The 20,830-nt window shown below is 44.0% G+C and overlaps 2 protein-coding genes across 3 annotated transcripts; one reads left to right on the top strand and one right to left on the bottom strand.

Moving 5' to 3' along the window:
* Positions 1-2,613: 2,613 nt before the first annotated feature.
* TCEANC2 (transcription elongation factor A N-terminal and central domain containing 2) lies at positions 2,614-8,435 on the bottom strand. Its single transcript, XM_086753746.1, has 4 exons — positions 8,319-8,435; positions 6,972-7,109; positions 5,431-5,624; positions 2,614-3,591 (listed from the first exon to the last, which is right to left on the bottom strand). The coding sequence occupies exons 1-4, from the start codon at positions 8,422-8,424 to the stop codon at positions 3,403-3,405; spliced, it is 627 nt and encodes a 208-aa protein (XP_086609872.1). The 5' UTR covers positions 8,425-8,435; the 3' UTR covers positions 2,614-3,402.
* Positions 8,436-8,599: 164 nt separating this feature from the next.
* TMEM59 (transmembrane protein 59) lies at positions 8,600-17,377 on the top strand. 2 transcript variants are annotated; one of them, XM_086753744.1, is made up of 8 exons: positions 8,600-8,847; positions 11,541-11,646; positions 13,516-13,610; positions 13,811-13,963; positions 14,239-14,323; positions 14,638-14,719; positions 15,513-15,621; positions 16,395-17,377. In XM_086753744.1, the coding sequence occupies exons 1-8, from the start codon at positions 8,635-8,637 to the stop codon at positions 16,548-16,550; spliced, it is 999 nt and encodes a 332-aa protein (XP_086609870.1). In that variant the 5' UTR covers positions 8,600-8,634; the 3' UTR covers positions 16,551-17,377. The 2 variants fall into 2 exon arrangements, with proteins under 2 accessions (XP_086609870.1, XP_086609869.1); XM_086753743.1 differs by having other exon boundaries at positions 14,635-14,719.
* Positions 17,378-20,830: the final 3,453 nt, after the last annotated feature.

Genomic DNA, 20,830 nt, shown 5'->3' with positions numbered 1-20,830 from the left:
CTGAGGAGCAGCAAACTGTTTCAGTAGGTAACCTAAGGCATGGGCAAATGCAGTTGTCCAGGTGAGATTGCTCCAATGGGGGGATCTGGTTTTTATAGAGTAATTAAAAACTTGGTTACTGCCAGGTATCAAGTATCCTGTTGTCACTTTCAGCATCATCCTTTGGGAAAATGAAGCCCTGTTTTGGCCTATTGCTTTTTCATCTCTGTTTTTGTCTTCCTTTCCCACCTTCCTTTCTGGTTTTGTCCTTAAAGCCTTCCCTCGCTCTCTGCATTGCATCCTGTCCTGCAGGTCTCAAGTCCAACCCTCCCAACTGGAATCTTTTCCAGTTCCTCCAGACAGTCAGTGTTATGCAAAGCTGAGTCTGTGAATCTTCTGCCCAAATGATACTGCCAGCTTTAACATCGAGGTGCAAGAGCTGGACCCACAGCTATACACTTAGGTCCCTTTGAAAAACAGTTGGACAAAAATATTAGCTATAAAATGGAGGAAATTCATAAGAGTTTTCTCCTGGTGTGCAGTAACTCTGCATCTCTGAAATTGATTTCCAAAAGAAAAATATTTGGCATGTACTGAGAACGAAGTTAAAAAAAAATCTTCTCTGTGCCCTTATGAGCTAGCTGAAGGTATCCAAAATGGATCAAATAAACAAACAACATCTCTCTCCCTGAAGGCTGCTCAGAAAAGGAAGGGGCACAGAAAAAGTTACCTAAAAGAGATGGGCCTGGCAGAGCTTTGCTTGTATCCCAAAACAGAGTCTGATGGCATAGGACAGACTGAGCTGGAAGTTTGTGTGGAGCAGAAGAGCTCACACGCACCTCTAAGTTGTTCCACGCTGCCTGCGGGCTCGGAAAGGCGCTGGCTGTCCCCAGGCGATGTCAGGCCAGCGAGCGGATCTCAGACAGGCCTGGTGACAGCAGCTGGTATCTATTTCGGCTCACACCACTTCAGAAAGGGATGCACGAAGGAGGAGATGTGGTCAGGTTGTAGTTTTGCTTTTTTTCTCAATACACCTTGAGCACAAGGCTGTCATTCCCTGCCATCTTCCCCTTCCTCCACACGCTACAAACAAAACAGGAACACTCTGGACCACGGCAGAGTGCTCTTGCTTTTAAATTTTACAGTGCCGTGTCATGAATGGCATCCCTTCCATGGGACTGTTTACTAATGAGAGGGGAAGGACCCCTCCACTCTACTTTCCCCTCTCTCAGTTGGTTCCCAGAGCTAAACTGTAAAAAGAAAAGTGGATCTCGCTGAGTTGCTGTTTTTGGAGTAGAACTGCCATCGCTATAGAGTGGTTCACTTTCAGACAGCAATTGTCCTCAGTTGTACCCGCCCTGTGCATCACAAACAACTTGGGTGATTCCTAGATCTGCCTTGCAAACCAACGCACAGCACAGCGTAAACCGGCTGTGTGTTCAGATAAGCCAGAGTTCTCTGATGGCATCTGACTGGCTTGACTTCCATTAGAACCAGTTCCTCATTTTTCAGGATTTTTGCTTGTCACACATCACCTAAATAGAGAAAACACAGCCCAGCACCAGGAACAGAAAGCTAAAAATAAATACTGCAGGTCTTGGCGTTGCAGCTCTGGAAGCAAAAGCCAGGTCGTTCACTGATCCTGAACCCCTTCCGTGACAGTCCAGGATACGTGAATTCAGTTACAGCTGTGCAGTTTGAAGTTATTTAAGTGGGAAATGGAGTTGATTACTTGTAAAAAAATAGAGGGTTTTCACATCTTTTGCCATGGCCTTGTCAACAAGTGTTAAATCTTCATTGACCTATTATCCATGTCTCTGCCAGGTTCTGTCTCATGCTGTCTCCAACACACGTAACCTTCACTTCCTACACATGAAGTGTCTGTATGCCAGAGCATCACTGTTTTCGGAAAAGCCAGCTGCTTGAAGGTACCGTCACAATGCATACAGAAAAAAAAAAATGGTCTTGCACTGCCTCAAGCAAACAAAACAGGATTTACGTGTTCTTAAGAGAAACCTGCAACTATCTAATGAAATTTAGAGAGTTCAACACCTTAGGCAAGTTTTGAGTGTTTCTTTAGCTTTTAGTGTCCAGAGAAGAAAAAAAAAACAACTATTTAGCAGGTCCACATAATGACACTCAGTCCTGTTTTAGGATGAAGACTAACTTATAATTTTCCCACTGCATTATTTGTCCTTAAGTGACCCTTCTGAAATAGAGTTGTGGTGGGCACAATTGATAAAAAGACACTTCCTTAGGGTACATTAAGACCTCAGTTCCCATGACTGTGAATAGGCTGGTTTCGCTCATCCCCAAATTTGGTTCTGTCCACCCTGATGACTCAGAAAAAGGTTTGTGCCCAGTCCCTGGTGCGTGTATGTACACACACAGCACAGAGAGCACTTTGTTACCTAGCAGCAGAGATACACTGTGCCTGTCACAGCTTTAATAATAGCTTCTGGAGAACAAGATGACTTGTGGCACTAAAGAAATCAGAGCGAATACGAGAGGCGAGATTTCCAGTTTTCAATAACTAGAAGGAATTTAAACAATAGTGTGTTGCTTAAATTTGTTCAATCATTCTGAACCATGTTCTTTTGGAGGACAAAAAATGCTTTAAAAGGAGTCTTTTGCTTAAAACCTTGTTTTATTTAGAAAATTCATTTCAAGTTTACAAGTTACAGTACGAACAAGCACCACATTTAAATCATGAGTGAGGTATGGAAGTCTGAGTGAGCTGCTCGTTGAACAGCAGAGGCATTAGATAGCACCTGTGCTCCAGGGCATTTTGATTTTCACCCCAGAGCTTTAGAAAATGCCCACAGCTGCAGGATGAGTGACCCTACAGAACGGTGGATAGCAACGGTTCGATTTGCACCCAACCCTGGCAAAGGCAAATCACCCGGCTTGGCAAAACAGCTAGCTCTTGCCACAGGCAGGGCCCAGCTGCAGCAGACATGGCAGATTTAGGGTTAACTACAGTTTGCAGTTATCCACTAGGAATCTCCTCCCATGGACCAATTACCCTGGGTTCCCAGCATTTCCTACCAGCACAGAGCTGCTCTTTTACACTGTTCAGCTGATGACACCTGAAGATCCACATCAGGAATGGAGTGAAACTGAGGTATGACAAACAGGCAGAAGTGAGAAACAGGTGAGTCACAGATGGCTTTGTAGCAGGGAAATACACAGCAGAGTAGAAGAAACTTTTCTTGCAACAAGCCCACATGGATTTCCACCAAGTCAGATTTATAGCACCGCTTTCATCATGAGCAGTTCTCGTCTTAGGCAGCTCTGCTCACAGAGCGGTGCCAAGTGAGTCACGCTGTCAGCACTTCCGCGCTCCCCTCACGACAGAAAGGGCTCCCGGTTCCACAGAGATGTAGGCACATGAAGTTCTCGCTCAGGATCAAGCACGACACCTCACTTTTTATGGCTCTGTACAAACGCAGGGACAGTGAGCGTGCCAGTCTTGACTTCTGCTCGGATTTCAGGTTTGTGCTTTAATGAGAAGACAAGAGCTCGCACCATTCTGCGATACGGTGCGCTAATGAGACGGGAAGAGAGATGAAAAGCTTCTCGCTCAATATTTTCAGCCAGTGGGTGATCAATCTGAAAACAGCAAAGTATAAAATTAGATCTTTACATTTAATAAGGAGACCAACTGATTGAAATTGGAGTTTGGTGCTTTTCAGTGTTTCTTCATTAATCAGCTTAGATGCAAGGAAATCTACTTCCCATCACAAGTGTAACAGGAAGGGCAATTTAATTCCACCCTAGCAATTAAGGAACAAGGCAACATGGTCAGTAGCAGGGAACACATCCACATCTCCAGCTGCGTGGCAGTACTTCACCATCACAACAGGAAACTAATCCGCAGCTAGCTTTGGGTATCAAGCTCAACTGCAATTATAACCAACATTGTACTGTCTCCACAAAGCTCACTTTTGATCTTGCTGCTATAAGGTACCTTGGATACTGTTTCAAACTCGATTCCAACAGCAACTCGAAGACATGCCAAATACTTGGCAACTCTGCCTGGTGCTATAAAGGGAAATGTAGGCTCTCTGTGTGTAGAAGGAGGTGTAATTAACAATGCAGAAAGGGATTTGCTAACTGTTAATTATGTAGTTATTGCTTCAACATGTGCCAAAACCTGTAATTTAGCACAACTCAGAAAAAAATCCCCCACCCATCAAGGAATGGTTTTAATTTCACTTCTGCCTTTTGTGATGGGGAATCTCCCATGCTTTGCATGCAGGAGATATCAGCGTGCCAAGTAGCATTCCTCCAAGTCTGTTGGCCGCTCTGTTTTGCTACCCATCACTAAACTACCACTCTGCTGGGCAGCACCAGAAGCCTCTTGGATCCATTCAGCCCCACCTTCCCTTCTCCTTTTTGTCAGCCTCTCAGGTGTCCCTGCTCACCATTTGCTGGACCTCTGTGGCTCCCTGCCTATATATGCTATTCATCTGCTGCTGTAAGCTCCAGTTGCATGGTGGCAGCTGCAAGCCATAAGAGTTTTCTTCCTTGCTGTGCTTTCAGGTAAGTCCTGTTCAGAGGGAGTTCTGCTTTTACCCCATGCTACTTGTTTTAGGGTGGTAATATAGCCTCTATGGTATAGGTTCAGACTTTCCTACTAGACTTTATCACTGTGTATAGATGTGCTTTCCAAGAACTAAGCTTGACCCAGTGGCCTGGCAAAGGTGAGCTCCCACCTTTCTGAAGTGTTCCCCCAGCAAACCATCCTTTTGTGCTGCCTCAGTCCAGATGGACTGGAAGGTGGAGAGGTTTTCTCATACCTAGCAGACACAAAGCTTTGAAACTCTTGAGTGCTTATTGCTTGACTTGCCATTTAACAGATAATTAATGAACAAACTTTAAAGGATAATTATTATGGCATTTCACAGACCAAGGAAACTAGTCATTAAGCCTTACAGCAAAGCCCTGTTCATTTACTTAAAGATACCTGAGGGATCTGATATTTATCACCACTTTATATACTGTCAACCTTACCTCTCTGTTTTTGCAATAGATTTAAATTTACAAATGTTTAATTACTTAAATATGAAACACTCAAAAGGTCCCAGTGTTGCTTTCACAGCTGTTTAGTAGGAAAAATTTTATGTTGTAGTAACTTCCTTCTTCTATTCTACTGCCCAGCTGCAGTGGATACACAAATATTCTGTTGACTCGTTATGTAAATGAGAGCAAATACAACTCATTTACAATTAGCATGTTTACTTGGTTAATAACAAAAAAAAAAGTTATCTACCTTGAAAACAAAAGGACATGCAGCAACGCACGGAAAACAGGAACAGATCATCTGGTCTTGTACCCGCTCTGCAGGCAGGACCAGCTTTACAGCAGCTATGGCTGAAAAAGGTTTGTTTAAGTTGTTCCTACAAGAAGTAACTCTTTGAGCCAAAGACAAACGGATCTGAATGCTACCTCTACATCCAGGGCTTCACAAAGTAGCTTCCGTGCGTTCTTTCTGAAAGCCTCGGTCTTGGGATCACTCCTGACCTCTATTGAGGGCTTGTTTGAATGGTCTTTGATGAAAGTTCGCCACTCTGTGTAAATATCTTTGGCGAGGCTGGCCACATCGTGATCTGAATGTTTGCGCATCTTATTCACTGTGTGACCTGGAAAACAGTAACAGCTCCTTCAAATGGACAAAATATAATGGACAGCAGTCAAAGCAAATTGGTGCTAAAGCAGCTGCACATGTTTTTAATTCAGGCAGTGTCAGCAAAACAACCAGAGCATTGACACAAATATAAAAATAATAGGAATTAAGCCTCAAGTTCTCACTCTCTGACTTCTGCAGCAATTTTTGCCTGAGAAATTAGCAAAGAATTGACCTATAGATGTGAAAATTACATTCCCAAGTCACTAAGGTGTGAAGAGACACTTATGTAATACAGGGCTACGTTAATTTTCTCCACAGATACTAGATCTGCTGAAAGCTTCTAAGACTGGCCCACAAAGAATGCTGGTTTTAAACGGAAAACCCCTTTAAGGAAGCAGATGCTGCTAGTGGCTACAGCATTTTAACACATGAACACCATGGTGACTCCAATCTTTCCAATCGCCAAGGCAATCTCAGAGGCTTTTCTCTGAGAGCAGACAAAAGGGACCTTCTTCCAGCGGGGTATTTCTCTCTGACCACGAGCGCTGTTGGCCAGGAGATGTCACTGTTAGGCTTCGGTGGCTCCTCCAGCCCTGCTGCATTCAGGCAGGCACTGGGGAAAGAATCTCGGGAAAAGCCAGAATAAGCTGAACAAGGCAAATGAAATGACAGTTCAGAAGTATGGGGAAAGGGGCAGATCGCATCTCCTTTTCGAAGGAAAGGGGAGCTCTTTGAACAGAGATCCAGCTGCTGTAATAGCAAACAAAGGCCAGCATGGGCTGCCTCTCACACCAGCATGCTCTCCCTAGACAGGAAAGGTAGCGACCATGCTGTCTCACGTTATCCCTCCCCCAAGTCCTATGGAAAAGAGCCAGGCATCGGGCTGTGTCATCTACATGGAGCTGCCCATCTGCTGGGGGTTCCTCAGCGTGACAATGCAGCAAGCAATTCTGGGCCAATCTGAGAAGAAATTCTCGCATGTTCAGAGGATTCAGCCAGGTCAAACAGATTAGCCACGTCTCGGACGGCAAGAGAGCACTCTGCCATGCCCCTGACAGATAACAGGAGAAGAAATAAGACACACAGGTGCCCAAGAAGAGCTCTTCAAAAATTTGACCACAATATTTGGTAATAAGCAGGCAACCTGGGAGGAAATAGACGATAGCTGACTTTTTCAGTACAACTATGGAGAAGTGCAGGCTAAATACCAACAATTTTAAATTCAATGACTGGATAAACTTTTTGAAATCACAACCACCCTAATTTCTTAAAAAGTCTGCAAGGTAGTCTCTTTTGTACTGACAAGCCAAGCAGACACAAGGCAGTCTAACAATCATAGTTTAGATCAGACAAGATGTACCTATTTTTGTGGAAAGTAACACTTCCTTGGAAGGTATTTTCTTCTTCAGCTCCTCCAAAGCTTCAATCAGATTCTCTTTTGGTTGCCCAGGAAGCTCAAGCATAGACTTCCATCGTTTTATGTCTTCCACAACCACAACTCTCTGGAAAAGAGAAAAGCCATTAGGAAAGTGAAATATTCTTATGATAAATGTGGACATTGACTTCATCTCAGCTAATGGGGCTGTTATCAACACATGAATTATTGATTATGGCATGAATCAGAGCACAGAATACATGACGGGTCAGAATGATGGCTACTTGCTTGAGATTAGCAGCCCACTGCAAAACAAGACAGAAGTAACTAGAAGGCAAAGCGAGATGCTTCACTTTGGTCTGCCAAATTTGGGGCACATAACAGCAAATGTCTGCTAGAAGAGAAATGTTTTGCATTTAAGGAGTCTATTGTATAAATGTCTCTTAACAGAAAAAGATTAAGAGGGAGGCAGCTGATTATCTTTTGCAGCCTGGCATAATGTGAACCCTGCTCAGATTGGCTTTAAATTTAAAACAATGCCAGGGAACACGAATGCAAACTCAAGAACACTGGCACTGTGTTTCACCCTGGTTTTGCAACAGACCAGACTGCAAACAGTGGAAGTCCCATATTTCAGATGTGAGGCATCTTACAAAGATTCAGCAGAGGTCTGACAGCTGAGGTGCTTTATGCACCATTCCTTTGCTTTCTGCCTTACACTGATAAGCTCTTTGGTGCAGCAAATGTTTTCCTGTTGTGTTTCTACAAACAAGTGGCAAAGAGGGGCTCAGCTCTTACGCAAGTCTTGCGCAGGACCACCGCATAACCAACTGCAGGGTTCTTCTTGCTGGGGAGAGAAGCAAGCCAGCCAGCAGCACTGAAGCTAGTGCTGTCACCTGGCTGCACTCCAGTCGTGTGCCCAGCCTGACCCTACACCACACCAAACGGGCAGGAAGGAGCCCGTCTCAGTTTAGGAAACACCTTTCAATGCAACAGAGCCCCGTGCACCTTTCTAACTTTGTTTCCCTCTTGTCCGTGAGGATGATCTCAAAGATTTCGGTGAAGAACTGGAACCACCGAGGGTTTACAAAACGTTCCCCCTGCTGTCACGCTGCTCAGCCCGGCGCAGAGGCAGGACGGCGGCCCGGCCAAGGCCCGACACCCCTTCTTCTGTGCGAGGCGCCTCAGGGCCGGCCTGGCCCCTCTCGGGGCGCTCCCGCCGCCCTTGCACGCGGCCTCAAGGCCGGGGCAAGGCCTCGCTTCGCGCCCTCCAAGGCAGCGGGCCCCGCGGCGAGCCGTGTTACCCCTCCCAGCACCCCCAGCGCCGGTGACCTGCCTTGAGGGACTCGAGGGTGGCCTGTCGGTAGGCGCGGGGGGCCGGCCCGGCCCGGCGGGGGCTCTCCGGACAGCGGGGCCGCCGCACCACGAACCGGTCCATCCTCCCTCCCGGAAGCCACTGCCACGCCCTTTCCGCCGTGTAGTTCCCGCCGGAGGTACGGCCCTGAGGGATAGCCGGGGCGGCCCCGCGGCGCGGACTACATCTCCCAGCAGGCACCGCGCGGAGGCTGTGCGGGGGGGCTTCTTCTCGCGAGAGTGGCGCGGTCCCCCCCCCCCCATTCCGCCAGTGGGGGCCTGCGGGAGGAGGAAGATGGCGGCGCGGCGGGGCGGCCTCCTCTGCCTGCCTCTCGCCCTGGCGCTCTTGGCGGGCGGCGGCAGCAGCAGCAGCAGCAGCAGCAGCAGCGCTCGGGCGGCTGGGCCGTTGCCTGCCGCCTCGTCCGAGGCCTTTGACTCCGTGCTGGGCAACACGGCGTCGTGTCACCGCGCCTGCCAGCTGACCTACTCCCTGCACACCTACCCCAAGGTACGGGCGGGCCCTGCCTCACCGCTCCCCTCGGCGGGGCCGGCCCCTTCCCGGGCTCGGCCCCGCTCCCCTTCTCCCTGCCCCGTTGCTGAGGGGCTGGCGGGCAGCACAACCCCGGCCTCCCCGGCGCGGCCGGCCCCAGGCCTCTCGCTTGCCCCTTTTCCCCTGCAACCCCGGCTTCCTGGCTTTTTCCTTCCTGTGCTCCAGAGTGACGGGACATTCCCGGGGTTTTCCTGGACAGGAGCCCTTTTCGAGGCGTATCCACGTGTGTGTTTTCTGAAGCAGTGTCGGACGTGTCTTTAAGTAAACATAAACATGAAGGCAGCTCACGCTAGCAGTGTTCAGGGGCAGTCAGCAGCCTGCTGCTCTTCTTCCGTGGTGTGGCTCGTCTGGCTTAGATTTTCATCCCCTCAAAGTAAGGAGTGCAGTGGCTTCTCTAAAGATAGATACTTCATTTTGAAAATAGATGGTTAGACTGCAGCTTGCCGAAGAAATGCCCCTTTCAAAATATAGCTTTGCTAGTGTTGGGTACTTTTGTGGGTTTGAGGGGATTTGCTGCATTTTTTCTTCCTCTTACTAAAGAGGCAGCTGTAATTTGACTCAGACTCTTCCACATTTTTGGGCACTAAAAGAGTGCCGTGTCCGTGACAGGCCAGAGATCGTGAGTCAGGGCGCCAGTGTGGCACTCGGGTGTTGAAGGATGAAGCGTAAATGATGATAAATGAGTAGCTTGTCAGAACCTTCCACCTGTGTTTTGATTCATTTGCGTGGGATTTTTTTCATCTCGTGATAAAATATTTGAACAGCGTGTAATGGGAATCTAGTTTCATACCCCAGAGTTTGTTGTTCGTTCAAGCTTTGTACAGCTTTGAACTACTGTCTTGAATTTGGAAAATCTAGTACCAAAAATGTCATCTTTCCTCGTTCTTTCTTGGCAATGTACTTCATTAGCTGCCTCTCTGCAGCAGGTTGAACTCTAAATGATGGGAGCTCTTACCTCATCTTTGAGATTTCACACGAGGGCGGCAGGCAATCGGAAGCGGTGACGATGTTGGGTAATAGGGCTTTGTCTGCTTTCATGTGGAACTGAAATTGGATTTTGTGACTCTGTAGCTGACATTGGTGTCCCCACAGAGAGAAGTAACAGGGAGTTGTGTGGAATACAAGTAAACTGACATCTGTACTTACAGCGTGTTTTGGTGCCTGTGTGTGATGATAGCGAGGAGAAAGAACTAAACCTGAGAAATCGGGACTGAACGTTATCCTAATGTATTTCCATACTGTTTTGGTGCAGTGCTCTTGTTTCTGTTACAGGACTCTTTCAAGTTCAAGGAAGGCTGGTATTTCTGTGGTTTTTTAAATTTTGCTTCTGAATTCTTTGTTGGAGCTGTCAAATAATGCAATAATCTCTTCCTTTACATTTAGTCTGTTTCATTTGTCATAAAACTACCAGTTGAGTTAAAGGAAATAATTTTAGTTGTCATTGAAAAGTAAGACAAGCTCCATTGAGATTTCCATGGAAGACTGCCGTAGAAATCTGTCTGCTAAAGCGAATTCTGTTTGGATATCCAATTACAAAACAGGTTTTCTGCAACAGCATAACTATCTTAACCACCTTGTCAGTGTTGTTAGAGTTAAGCTTTAATTTCTGTTCACAATTTTCTACACTTGTGCCTTTAAAGTATGTGAACTTGTGCTCTCAGAGACAAACAATGGCCAGTGGATTTACAATAGGTTATACAGTAAGGTATGGTGTGTTTGTTTTTTGTTAAATTTATTCGGAGTGCGTTTTCCAGCTGTACAGCAACTGGCTGCAGTCATTTGGAGTGGTTATGTGGTTGGTGGTTTTAATGGGTCTGATTCGTGACTGGGTGTGATCACAAGTAAGAGCGCTCATGTAAGAGGCTGTCTTTAGTTCTGCAACGTGGAGAGCACTAGAGGTGGAAAGTGCACATCCATCCCTGTAGTATTGTGGACAGGAGAAATACTAGATGTAGGTTTTCTGTACTTACATAATTTTAATAGCTGCGGTGGGGAAGCGCTTTTCCCCTTCAGTTCAATATAGTAAATGAAAGTGTGTGTTTGTGGAACTGGTTTGGCAAGTATGCATTTAACCAGTTTGCTAGTGTAGTACATCAGAAGATAATCTCTTACTTTGGCAATTCTGTTGTAGTTCTGATTAGGATCTAGTAGGTACATTGTAGTACGCTGCCAAAATTAGTCTTTTTTTTTTGTCCTCTCCTGTTGGATTCTACTGTTTAAGTTCTGAGATGGAAGACTGACTACTCTGTCTAGGGTTAGCTGCTGGTGGATCTTTTACAGCAGTATCTCTTATTTTTAAACCCAACACTGTAAAAAAAAAAAATGCAGTGGAACTTTGCTCATGAGATGTAGGACTGGAATTACAAAAGAGAATTGGCGGCTGTTCCAGGTCTGCCCCACCACAGAACGAAGAGTTCTGTTTGAAATAAATCAATAGGTCTGTGAGTGTTAAAGAGCTGTAGTTTGGTTTTATTTCAGATCATCCAGAGTGTCATGTTTAACTGGCTTCTAGGTCTAGTGGAGGGAAAGAAGATGGTGCTCTGGTGGGTGGCTTTTTACAGCATTTCTAAAAGAAAAAAAAAATAAATCTTTGTTTTCTGACAACTTATTCTTGAATGGAAGGATCCAAACCTTTTCTTGTGCCTTCCCAGGAAGAGGAGCTGTACGCGTGCCAGCGAGGCTGCAGACTGTTTTCCATTTGTCAGTTCGTGGACGATGGCATTGATTTGAATCGAACCAAACTGGAATGCGACTCTGGTAAGACTTCGGTATTCCTTCAACATCCCGTAATGTGGAGAGGGAAGAGCAGGAACATCTGAAAGGGTGTTGTTATATTGGTGGGATTACTTCAGTTGCTTTCTGGTTTTGTTTAACAACTTCTTAAGGTTTACGTACAGGATATTACAAAACATCTTAGGGAAAGGTTGTCTGTTCTCTGTGAGTTTCTCCTTACCTGATCCTTAGTGTTGCTATTTCTCTGAATTTCTTAAGTATCATCAGTCTCTGTAAATAAATTAGAAATACTTCATTTTACTATAAACAGTTTGTCATCGAAAACACAAAATGTCTGGGGAAAAAATCCAGTCAAATTAACATTTCTCCTTTAATAACTCCATGTGACAATCAGTCACATAGGCCAATTAACAGTGGTTTTGGAATTGTATAGAACTTTCATCCAATAATACTGAGGCAACTAATTCACAGTTTTATTCAGAAATTACGTGGTACGTAACCACCCCAAGCAGGAAAGGTACAAGCTCTCCGTCTACATTTCCAATACAATTAAGCACCAAGCCAGCACTCAAAGGAAGCTTTTATCCTCCCAGTAGCTCATAAAAACAAGAGGGCTAGTGGATAGCTAAGGGAAGAAGCTCTGTTTTCTGCACAAGTAGAAAGCCTGACATGCAGAGATGCTAAGGTGATAACAAAACTGCGTTAAATACTCCAGAAATGGGCTAATGCTCTGATCTGTCATACGCCGTGTATGGCTGTGATACAGCATGTCAGTCTGGTTGTCAAACTGCACATGAAAGAGTGCCATAAAGAAGGGTAATGTAGCAATAGACCACATGTAGAGGTAATTGAACAGTTGCTTACTTTCAGCTTTAACTCTCCTTCCTGAGGCTTGTTGTCTTTTGCTGGCTTCTGTTCTGTAATCTGTTACACTGGTTGGTGCGCTGACGAAGTATTCTGTGCTTGGCAAGATACCTCTTGGCTGATCTGCTCAATTCTGTCTTCTGATGCTTCTTTTATGCCTACAAACACTGGTTTGGTGGCAGTTTTAGCATGGAATTGCTGTTCAGGTGCTCTGAGCTCGGTACTCAAATGTTCAGCTACTGATGCGGTGCTTCCTGCCAGCTTTGTAGCCGTTAATGATGGTCCATTTGCTCCTGCAGAAAACTGGGAGAGCTGCTGTCCTCTGTGCTGCTACTTGGTTTGATTCTTTAGTTCAGGTAGTACTGCAACATTGTCCACCTAAGCTTTAGAGTTTTGGGGAAGAGTATGCCCATGTATTGTCTGCCTGATTTCTCCATGGGCAGAATAATCTAAATTATTCTCCCCGAATTACTTAGATTTCTTGATCTTTATGATATCTAGTGAACAATTATTAGAAGCTATCTGTAAAATAAAGAGTGTGCTTCATTTTTCATTTAAAAATATTTCATAGTACTTTCAATGCAGTTTCTGTACTCGTCATACTAGCAGGAAAATGCTTCTTTGGTTTCCCTGTGACACCATGACTACCTTGAAAGGATTTACTGGACTGATGGTCCCTCTATTCTTTTTAGGATTCCGTCTCTGTTCTCTGAGGTAAAAATTCATGTTTTACATGACACATAGGATCAGAGAAAACTTGCGTCCCTGAATTTGGTCAGGGTAATGTTTCTGATCAGTTGCTTTAATTGCATTCAGATTTCAGTTACCTCACCTGTCTAAGCTCTGATTTAACCTTCATTAGACCTCAGAGCAAATGCTACCTGTGGAGTGGTTGCCCTATCTTTCGCTGCAAATGGGATTGTCAGTCCTTTAACTGCTGCTTTGTTTCTGATCCAACTTATACTGAAAATGTTTTCTTAACTAAAATGCAGAGTTTATCTTCTCATTTGGGGAACTTCTTCCTTGCAGCCTGTACTGAAGCATACTCCCAATCTGATGAACAATATGCTTGCCATCTTGGATGCCAGAACCAATTGCCATTTGCTGAGTTAAGGCAAGAGCAAGTAAGTAGATGACATGTTTCTCAAATACCACCTACTTGTTTTCTGTTCAGCATGTCTTCTCTTTTTTAACTTTCTTCAAATGAAAGATAAATCTTCCTAAGAACTGAAATCTAGACATGGGGCAAGGCTGAGCCAAGAACATGACTTCTGTCCTTTTAATGTAAAAACAAATAGAAGACCAGCTAATGTTGTGCTTGCAGTTGATGTCCCTGATGCCAAGAATTCATCTCCTCTTTCCTCTGACACTGGTGAGATCGTTCTGGAGTGACATGATGGATTCAGCTCAGAGCTTCATAACATCCTCATGGACTTTCTACCTTCAAGCAGATGATGGCAAAATTGTCATATTCCAGGTGCTTGTCTTTTTCATTGAGATGAAGGTGTTCTGGCTGCTAAATGTTTAACTCTGCTCCTTCCAGTCACAGAAAAGACTATGGAGTACTATGAGGAGTGGGGTTTTTAATAGTATTTCACTATCTTTAGGGACAGGGGAAAAAAAAAATAAAATCAAACTTACGTGGATGGTGCATATCTTAAGGTTAACTTGTGATTTTGATCTGAAGATGTAAATGATGAAGATCAGTGGAAGTCTGCTAGTAGGATCTCCTAACTTCTTATTTTGTTTTAGTCAAAGCCAGAAGTACAGTATGTTCCACAGCTTGATCAGGAAACTGGAGATACAAGAGGATCCTTGTCGCTGAGTAAAACATCCTGTAAGTTGTTCTTTGTGTTTTGGAAGAGCAAATGCAAATATTCACTGTCATGTAAGAAAAAAAATAAGAATTGAAGTTGCAGGTGGCACATGAAAGCAAATTTTTAGAAAGCTGTACAGTTGTTCGCCATGTAGACTGCACTATGTACACTTAGCAAAATCTGTGGTAGAAACCAAGCTCTGCTGCAAACAGAAACATGCAAGCTAGGGCCATTTTAAAATCTTCTGTTTATGCTCTCTGTGTAGACAAACTATGTCATTTGGGTCTTCTGTGCTGCTTTCCTGACTGCTGTTTCTGCTGTTGTATTTCAGCAGACATACATCCAGGAAGTTCGCAGACGTACCGAGGAGTTTTTGAGGAGCGAGAAAACGACAGCTTTTTCAAGTGTCTTTCCATGTAGGTATATTCGTCTGTACGAAGTAAGGAGGATAACGGCCTTTCCTGTGTGTGTATGGGGGCACTACTGCAAGATCTCAAAGTGCTACAAGTCTGTTAGGTTCAGAATCCGTAACACTTCAGGTTGTGTATCTGGCTGTTTGTTACTGCTGCTTTTCCGTGCTGGCCACGTGTTATTTTCAGGCAATTCTGCCAACTTTGGTTCTCCTTTCCATTTCAAGTGAACATCATACTGATAATTTCCTACGCTGTTTTTTGAGTGTATTCTGTGAACTGTTTAATCAGTACTGTGTTTTGCCTGTTCTTTAGCTATGGATATGTTTGAGAGCAAAGCGCTTGTTTTGTGTTTTGTTTCGGGATTGTCTGATATGAAAGACACTGTTATGTCTCATTTCCAGGCTGAAAAGTCCCAGAATATCTTTATTAAAGCTTTGCTGAAGATCAGCATGTTGGTTCTTTTTCCCTTACTCTGATCAGTTTCTCCTTAAAAGTTTACACATGAAGGATTAGTGAATTGCACCCCAAATGTTTAACACAAAAGTGTGTTTATAAAACTGTAAATGGGAGGATGCTTAGGGCCGAATAAACAGAATCCAGCAAGTCTTTTGTGTCTTCCAAGTTGAATACTAAATAGGCATTAGAGTACCCAGGATTCTGAAGTGGGCTGTGTAGCTGGAAGAGCTAGAGACTCATGAATCAGCGGGAAATGCAGTCAAAATTGAGCCAGATTTTTTAGAGGATCTGTTGTCTTGTATTCAGGATGTGAAATCTAGTAACATTCTTTTCATTTCAGAAATTCCAGCTGGATTTTAACCACTACACTTGTCCTGTCAGTGCTGGTATTGCTCTGGATTTGTTGTGCAACTGTAGCTACAGCTGTAGAGCAATATGTTCCATCTGAGGTAACGCTGTTTTATAACTTACAATATTTTGGATTTATTCATTGTATTACTTTTATGTTACAGCTGTCTAGAGACTAAGAAACATTTGGAGGGAGGTTCAACTAGAAAGTGGGTTTTTATTTTGCGGATGTGGTTAGCAAACCAATTTTGTTATTTAAATGATGAACAATATAGCCGACCAATTCTCGCTTATTCCTGTGGCTAATTGGTGCCCTGAGCCTTACTCAGGCAGCCCGGATACGATGTCTTTTGGTTTGTAGCATTTTCCTCTTGACAGCCTTTAGATTACTCTTAACAAACGGAAGCTGCTTCTGATTTCTCTGGGAGTAAAGCTATACTGAGGGTTGGATGGTGTAGGTGGAACCCAGTATGGATTTAATCCAGGAGGATCCATAGTGAGAACAGAAATGACAGGATATTATCTGTAAGCACAGAGAGTCTGATCAGAGGAGAACTGGCTGAACTGGCATCCCTAGTGCCCAGAAAGATCCCCTTGCTTCTGAAACAAGCAAGGCTCACAGTATTTACAAACTAAAGGAGCTGTTACACAAGCACTGTATCTGCTGTGTTCTGTCAGATTTAATACTTTTTTTTTTTTTTTTTTTACTCAAGTCTAGTTCCAGCCATGAATTTCAGATGTTGCAGAAAGCCTGGGTTAACTTGTGTTAAAGGGCTGCAGCCATCAGAACCAGGAATGTTATTTCGTCATGAAATGCGTTTTATTCACAGTATGGAGAGTCTTTGTCTTAAAGTAAATTGTTTCAATATTTCAGAAACTGAGCATCTATGGAGATTTGGAATACATGAATGAACAAAAACTGAACAGATACCCATCCTCTGCACTTGTTGTAGTTAGGTGCAAGCCTGAGGAACATGAAGAAGCAGGACCTCTTCCTACAAAAGTCAATCTGGCTCAATCGGCAATTTGAAGAAGTCTCCATTGGATCCAATAGACTAATGCTAACAGAGCTAGCAACTCCTGATTGTTTGTGGTGGTTCTTCAGATAAGAAGCTTCGCAGCCAGTCTTTAAATGCAAATAAAGTTACAGAATCAACAAATGTCATGGGATTTTGTTTCCAGCTAGTAGTGAAGATTCAGACATCTTGAATTTATGTTTGTTTCCAGACATAATCACTTCTCACTGGTGTTTGCTATCTGTCTTTTTGCTTAGGAAAGCTGTAAGCATGCTTTCCATACTTCTGCCATGACACTTGCTAACTTATTTGTGTGTTTTAGGATGTAATGTGTACATTCAGAGTTAGCTTTGTAAAGGTATAAGAAGTTTTAAGTAGGCAGGAGATGCCTTTTTAGTGTTGCACTTTCTGTTGTAGTTAAGAGAAAATATTATAAAATTATCTGCTGAATTTTTGTACTCATTAATGTCCATGCACAACCAACCCTGTCTCCAAAAATAGAAATATATTTTTTTTTTCTACAGTGTGGCAATATCCAAGGTGGAAAGGATTTGTGAGGTACTGTAGGCTAGAATTCAGTTTGTGAAAGATGGAAACTTTGTTAAGGCTTGTGGACATAGCACTTCACACACAGAACATAACATGGTCAATTATTTTGTCAAACTTTAGCCTTTAAGTCTTAAATTGCTTGTAAAGTTAGCGCCTGTGTTTTCTGAAGAAATTCTCCTTTCTGTTCTTGATTAACTATTCTAGTCTTGTAACTTCATTTACAGAAACAAGTTGATTCCTGAGAAATGAGAACAGACAAATAAAATTGACTGTATAGAAAATGTTGACTGTATAGCTTTTTGCTATGCCTAGTTATTGACCGTAACGTTCAGTATGAAAGCCTGTCTGCAGCATTCCTCTCATGGGCAACGTGACCTGATTTTTGCTCCACGCTTCACTAACACAATCACAACAAACAACGTCCCTCATCTTTCTAATATATATTTTTGCAGCTCTCTTCTTTGAGGAGGTTACTATATGCTGGTTCCCATGGCATTGGCAAGGTGGGGATGTGTGTGGTTTACTTTAAGGTCTCTGTTAAGTGTTCGAAAGCTGGCTAGGATGCACGATCTCCAGCTTCTCATTGTATTTTGTTGATTATACAGAGCTCCTTTGAAGAAAAACCACAACTAAACAAAAAAAAACCAACACCTCTTTGGGTTTTGGATTCTAGTGGGAACTGTAGAGGTTCTGGAGCATACAGTGTAGTGTGCCCTCACTTAAACTGGTTCAATGGTTGCGTAACTACAGAGATGGAGCCTTGCAGGGGCCATTAAGCAGGAATGTCCGTTAAGTGTCATGCACAGTGCTGCTGAAACCCTAGCCTAGAAGCACTGAGCAGGTTTTCTGGCAGTGAAGTTTAAGAGCCTTAAGAGATGTTTGTTTTAAGCAGGTTTCTATCAACTTGCAGAATTGCAATTTGAAGTAATGAATTAGTGATCCCTCTTCATGCTAAATTCCTCTTCAGTGGGACAACATCATAGCCCAGAAGTTTGGGTGCCAGCAGCCATTGACAGGTACCTTTGTGTGTCCATGCCATTACCACAAAGGCCTCACGCGTGACTGTTGTGAAAATGAATGGTGTGATGTTTTTGGAAGGCTGCTCGCTCGCGGAATCACAGGGGTGGGAAATCGCTCTGTCTGCAGTAGTGATTCAGTTGAGATGTGCGTTTCTGCTCGCCCAGTGCACACCTCAGTAATCAGCCCTGGTTCAGGGTAGGATGCCAGTGTTCCGCTTCGAGCGGTATCAAATGCGATTTGTGCAACGGATGTTTGAATTTGTTTGTAAATACAGGCTTTACTTCAGTGATTATTGCCTGTCTTCTTAGCACTACGATGTTCAGGATTGCCTTTCCAGAAGAGACTTTAGCAATCCCAGTTTTCCTGACTGAATTACTAACATGTAAATGTTTTCAATTCTGTTAAGATGTTTTCCTTTCCTGTTACATGGAGTTGCAGAGGGAGCGTTACAGCTCCATGAAAACATGGCTATTTGCCTGTTTCAAATGTGTACAGGCTCTGTTCCACTAAAGACTTGATTTTACAAAACTTTCTCTTCCAAAACGTTTGACTTTAATGCTTACAGTCGTAGGTTTGAGTTCAACAAACAACTTCTGCTTTCATTTGGCGTTGCATCTGCCTGCAATAAGGGGAGAAAACTCAGCACAAGGTTTAGGGTTTTGTCTTTTGTTCGCTGTTTAATGACAGTTCAGCGAAGGGATCTGTGCAGGGAAGCCAGTGATTCAGTGATGTGCTGTTAGGTCACAGGAATCTCTGTGCCTGTGGCAATCTGTCACTTGGCACTAGCGTTTCCAGAGTGAGCCAGAGTTTGAAGAAGTGTTGTACTTGTAAGCTCTTGTCAAAGTATCTTCCCTCAGCAAAATCAGATACTAGCTAGGCTGCAGTAATTGAGCTGTTTCTCAAGATTTCTAACCTAAACAGAGTATTTAAGCTATCTTGGCATTTGACTTTGCAAAATAGCTTGTCCTACTCATTTCTTGTTAAATGCTTGACTTCCCGACATCTTCAGTTTCAGAGGCTGCGGTCTGGGTTTGATCTCTGCCCACGACCACTGTTTAAATGAAGGGCCCTAAATTATTGAAATTGCAGGAGGAAAGCATTTAATATTCTCTTTAGGCATGCGTTCAGTTGAACTTTTGTCAGACTTTAAATGGAATCAACTTGACACAAATGAGGCAGCCCTCTCAAGTGAGTGCAATTCATTGTTGGCGGAAACAGCCATGGTGCATTTGGGGGGGCTTGGGGGCTTTTAGGCGCTAGAATTAACAACGGTCTCCTGTCATAGTGGATATCTTGATCTGTGTTCCCTCTTCAGCTTCTCTGATCTCTGGCAATTCTTTTTTTTTTTTTTTTAACTTCAGAAGGGCTTGCTTGTCTTTGTTGCCTCGTTCTCATGAACTCATTTTTCTGAACTCTAAGCAGTCTTTGATGTGGGGTAACTGCTCTAAAACCCAACTGCCTGGTTGGCTACAGCCGAGCTTGATAATCTTGCTGTAGGAAATAGATGGTGATCGATGTCAGGTCTTAGGGACATTTGCCTCCAAGAGTGGGTTTACTCCATGATTGTTTTGTGGGATACGGGCAGCTGGCCTGCTTGACCTGGCTCTTACATGGGACTCCTAGCAAACTCACAGTCACCTAGTAAGCTTTCTGAAGGCTCAAAATAGTCCTTCTGTATCGAGTCTCATTAGAAACTGAAACTTCCTCTTTAAAAACAAACAGATCCAGAATTTAAGCTATGCGGGTTTTAACCCTTAGCCTGTCATTCTTCCGTATTGCAGCGTATTGCATTCTTCCGTATTCCAGCTTGCAGACTGTTTGCTGCTTGAGGTTGGGTGTTTTCACCCCAGGTCTCCCTTGGAACAGGACAGCTTTCTCACACCAGGATTAACAGTGATTTATTCCTGTGAGTCTTCTGCCTTGGACAAATGGGTGTCACCATGCAGAAGGACAAGCTCCTAGAAAACTGTATTTAATTCTGGCTGGTCTGTGAGCAGATGAGTGCAGGGTTGGCAGATGCCCTTGTCAAGAAGGATCTATTAACTCCGTGTAATCAAGAATGAATTGTATTGGTGGGGATGGAGAGGGAGGTAGCTGTGATTGTTCCTCCATGTCAGGCATTATTTGATGCTTTGAATCAATTCTCGTGGTGACTGTTTCAGGGCCAACTTACAGGCAATAGAGCTGCCAGCTTCTCCTCCGAAGCCCTGGTAAGCTAGTTTTGCTAGTGCTTGGGGAGGAATTGTGATCTGTGAGGTGGCAACAATTTGGAGGCACTTGAGTCCCATGGATCCTCCTGCAAGCAGGAAGAGCATGGGCTCCTCAAACACTTTATGCCAGTGCTTTTTCTTCCTCCCAGCCCCATGGCAAAGCTGTCTGCTCATGATATCCTTGAAGCTGTTAAATGCTCCTCCTGTGGTGAGACCTGCAGCCAGTTTAGAAGGCTGCAATCTATTGGTAAGTTCACCTTAGCTACAGGCTGAGCTAAGACTTACTGCAGGCCTGGAAATTCAAGTACACAAGTAAACGAGAGGACCCTGGAGGATTTGCTACGCCTGTACTCGTCGCCCAAGCAAGGAAGCTGTTCCAGATGGTTGTACCCTGCACAGCTCTGCTGAGTTCTGATCGTCTTGCAGGAGTCTGGACTAAAGCTGCTACGAGGTCAGTGTGTCAGCTCTGTCTTGGGAAGGAGGTGAGGAGAAAGAAGATTTGCATTAAGATGATC

The sequence above is a fragment of the Chlamydotis macqueenii genome, chromosome 8, assembly GCF_036417535.1.
Source record: "Chlamydotis macqueenii isolate bChlMac1 chromosome 8, bChlMac1.mat, whole genome shotgun sequence".
NCBI lineage: Eukaryota > Metazoa > Chordata > Aves > Otidiformes > Otididae > Chlamydotis > Chlamydotis macqueenii.
This window is presented reverse-complemented; position numbering and strand designations above follow the sequence as displayed.

Excerpts from the sequence above, each read along its gene's own strand:
- TCEANC2 (XM_086753746.1), bottom strand. The coding sequence starts at position 8,424 with ATGGACCGGTTCGTGGTGCGGCGGCCCCGCTGTCCGGAGAGCCCCCGC. Across the intron at positions 7,110-8,318 it reads CCTCGAGTCCCTCAAGGCAG|TTGTGGTTGTGGAAGACATA; the intron begins GTCACCGGCGCT and ends TTTTCCAGAGAG. Across the intron at positions 3,592-5,430 it reads GTGAAGCCCTGGATGTAGAG|ATTGATCACCCACTGGCTGA; the intron begins GTAGCATTCAGA and ends TGCTGTTTTCAG.
- TMEM59 (XM_086753743.1), top strand. The coding sequence starts at position 8,635 with ATGGCGGCGCGGCGGGGCGGCCTCCTCTGCCTGCCTCTCGCCCTGGCG. Across the intron at positions 8,848-11,540 it reads CCCTGCACACCTACCCCAAG|GAAGAGGAGCTGTACGCGTG; the intron begins GTACGGGCGGGC and ends GTGCCTTCCCAG. Across the intron at positions 14,324-14,634 it reads GTCGCTGAGTAAAACATCCT|CAGACATACATCCAGGAAGT; the intron begins GTAAGTTGTTCT and ends GTTGTATTTCAG.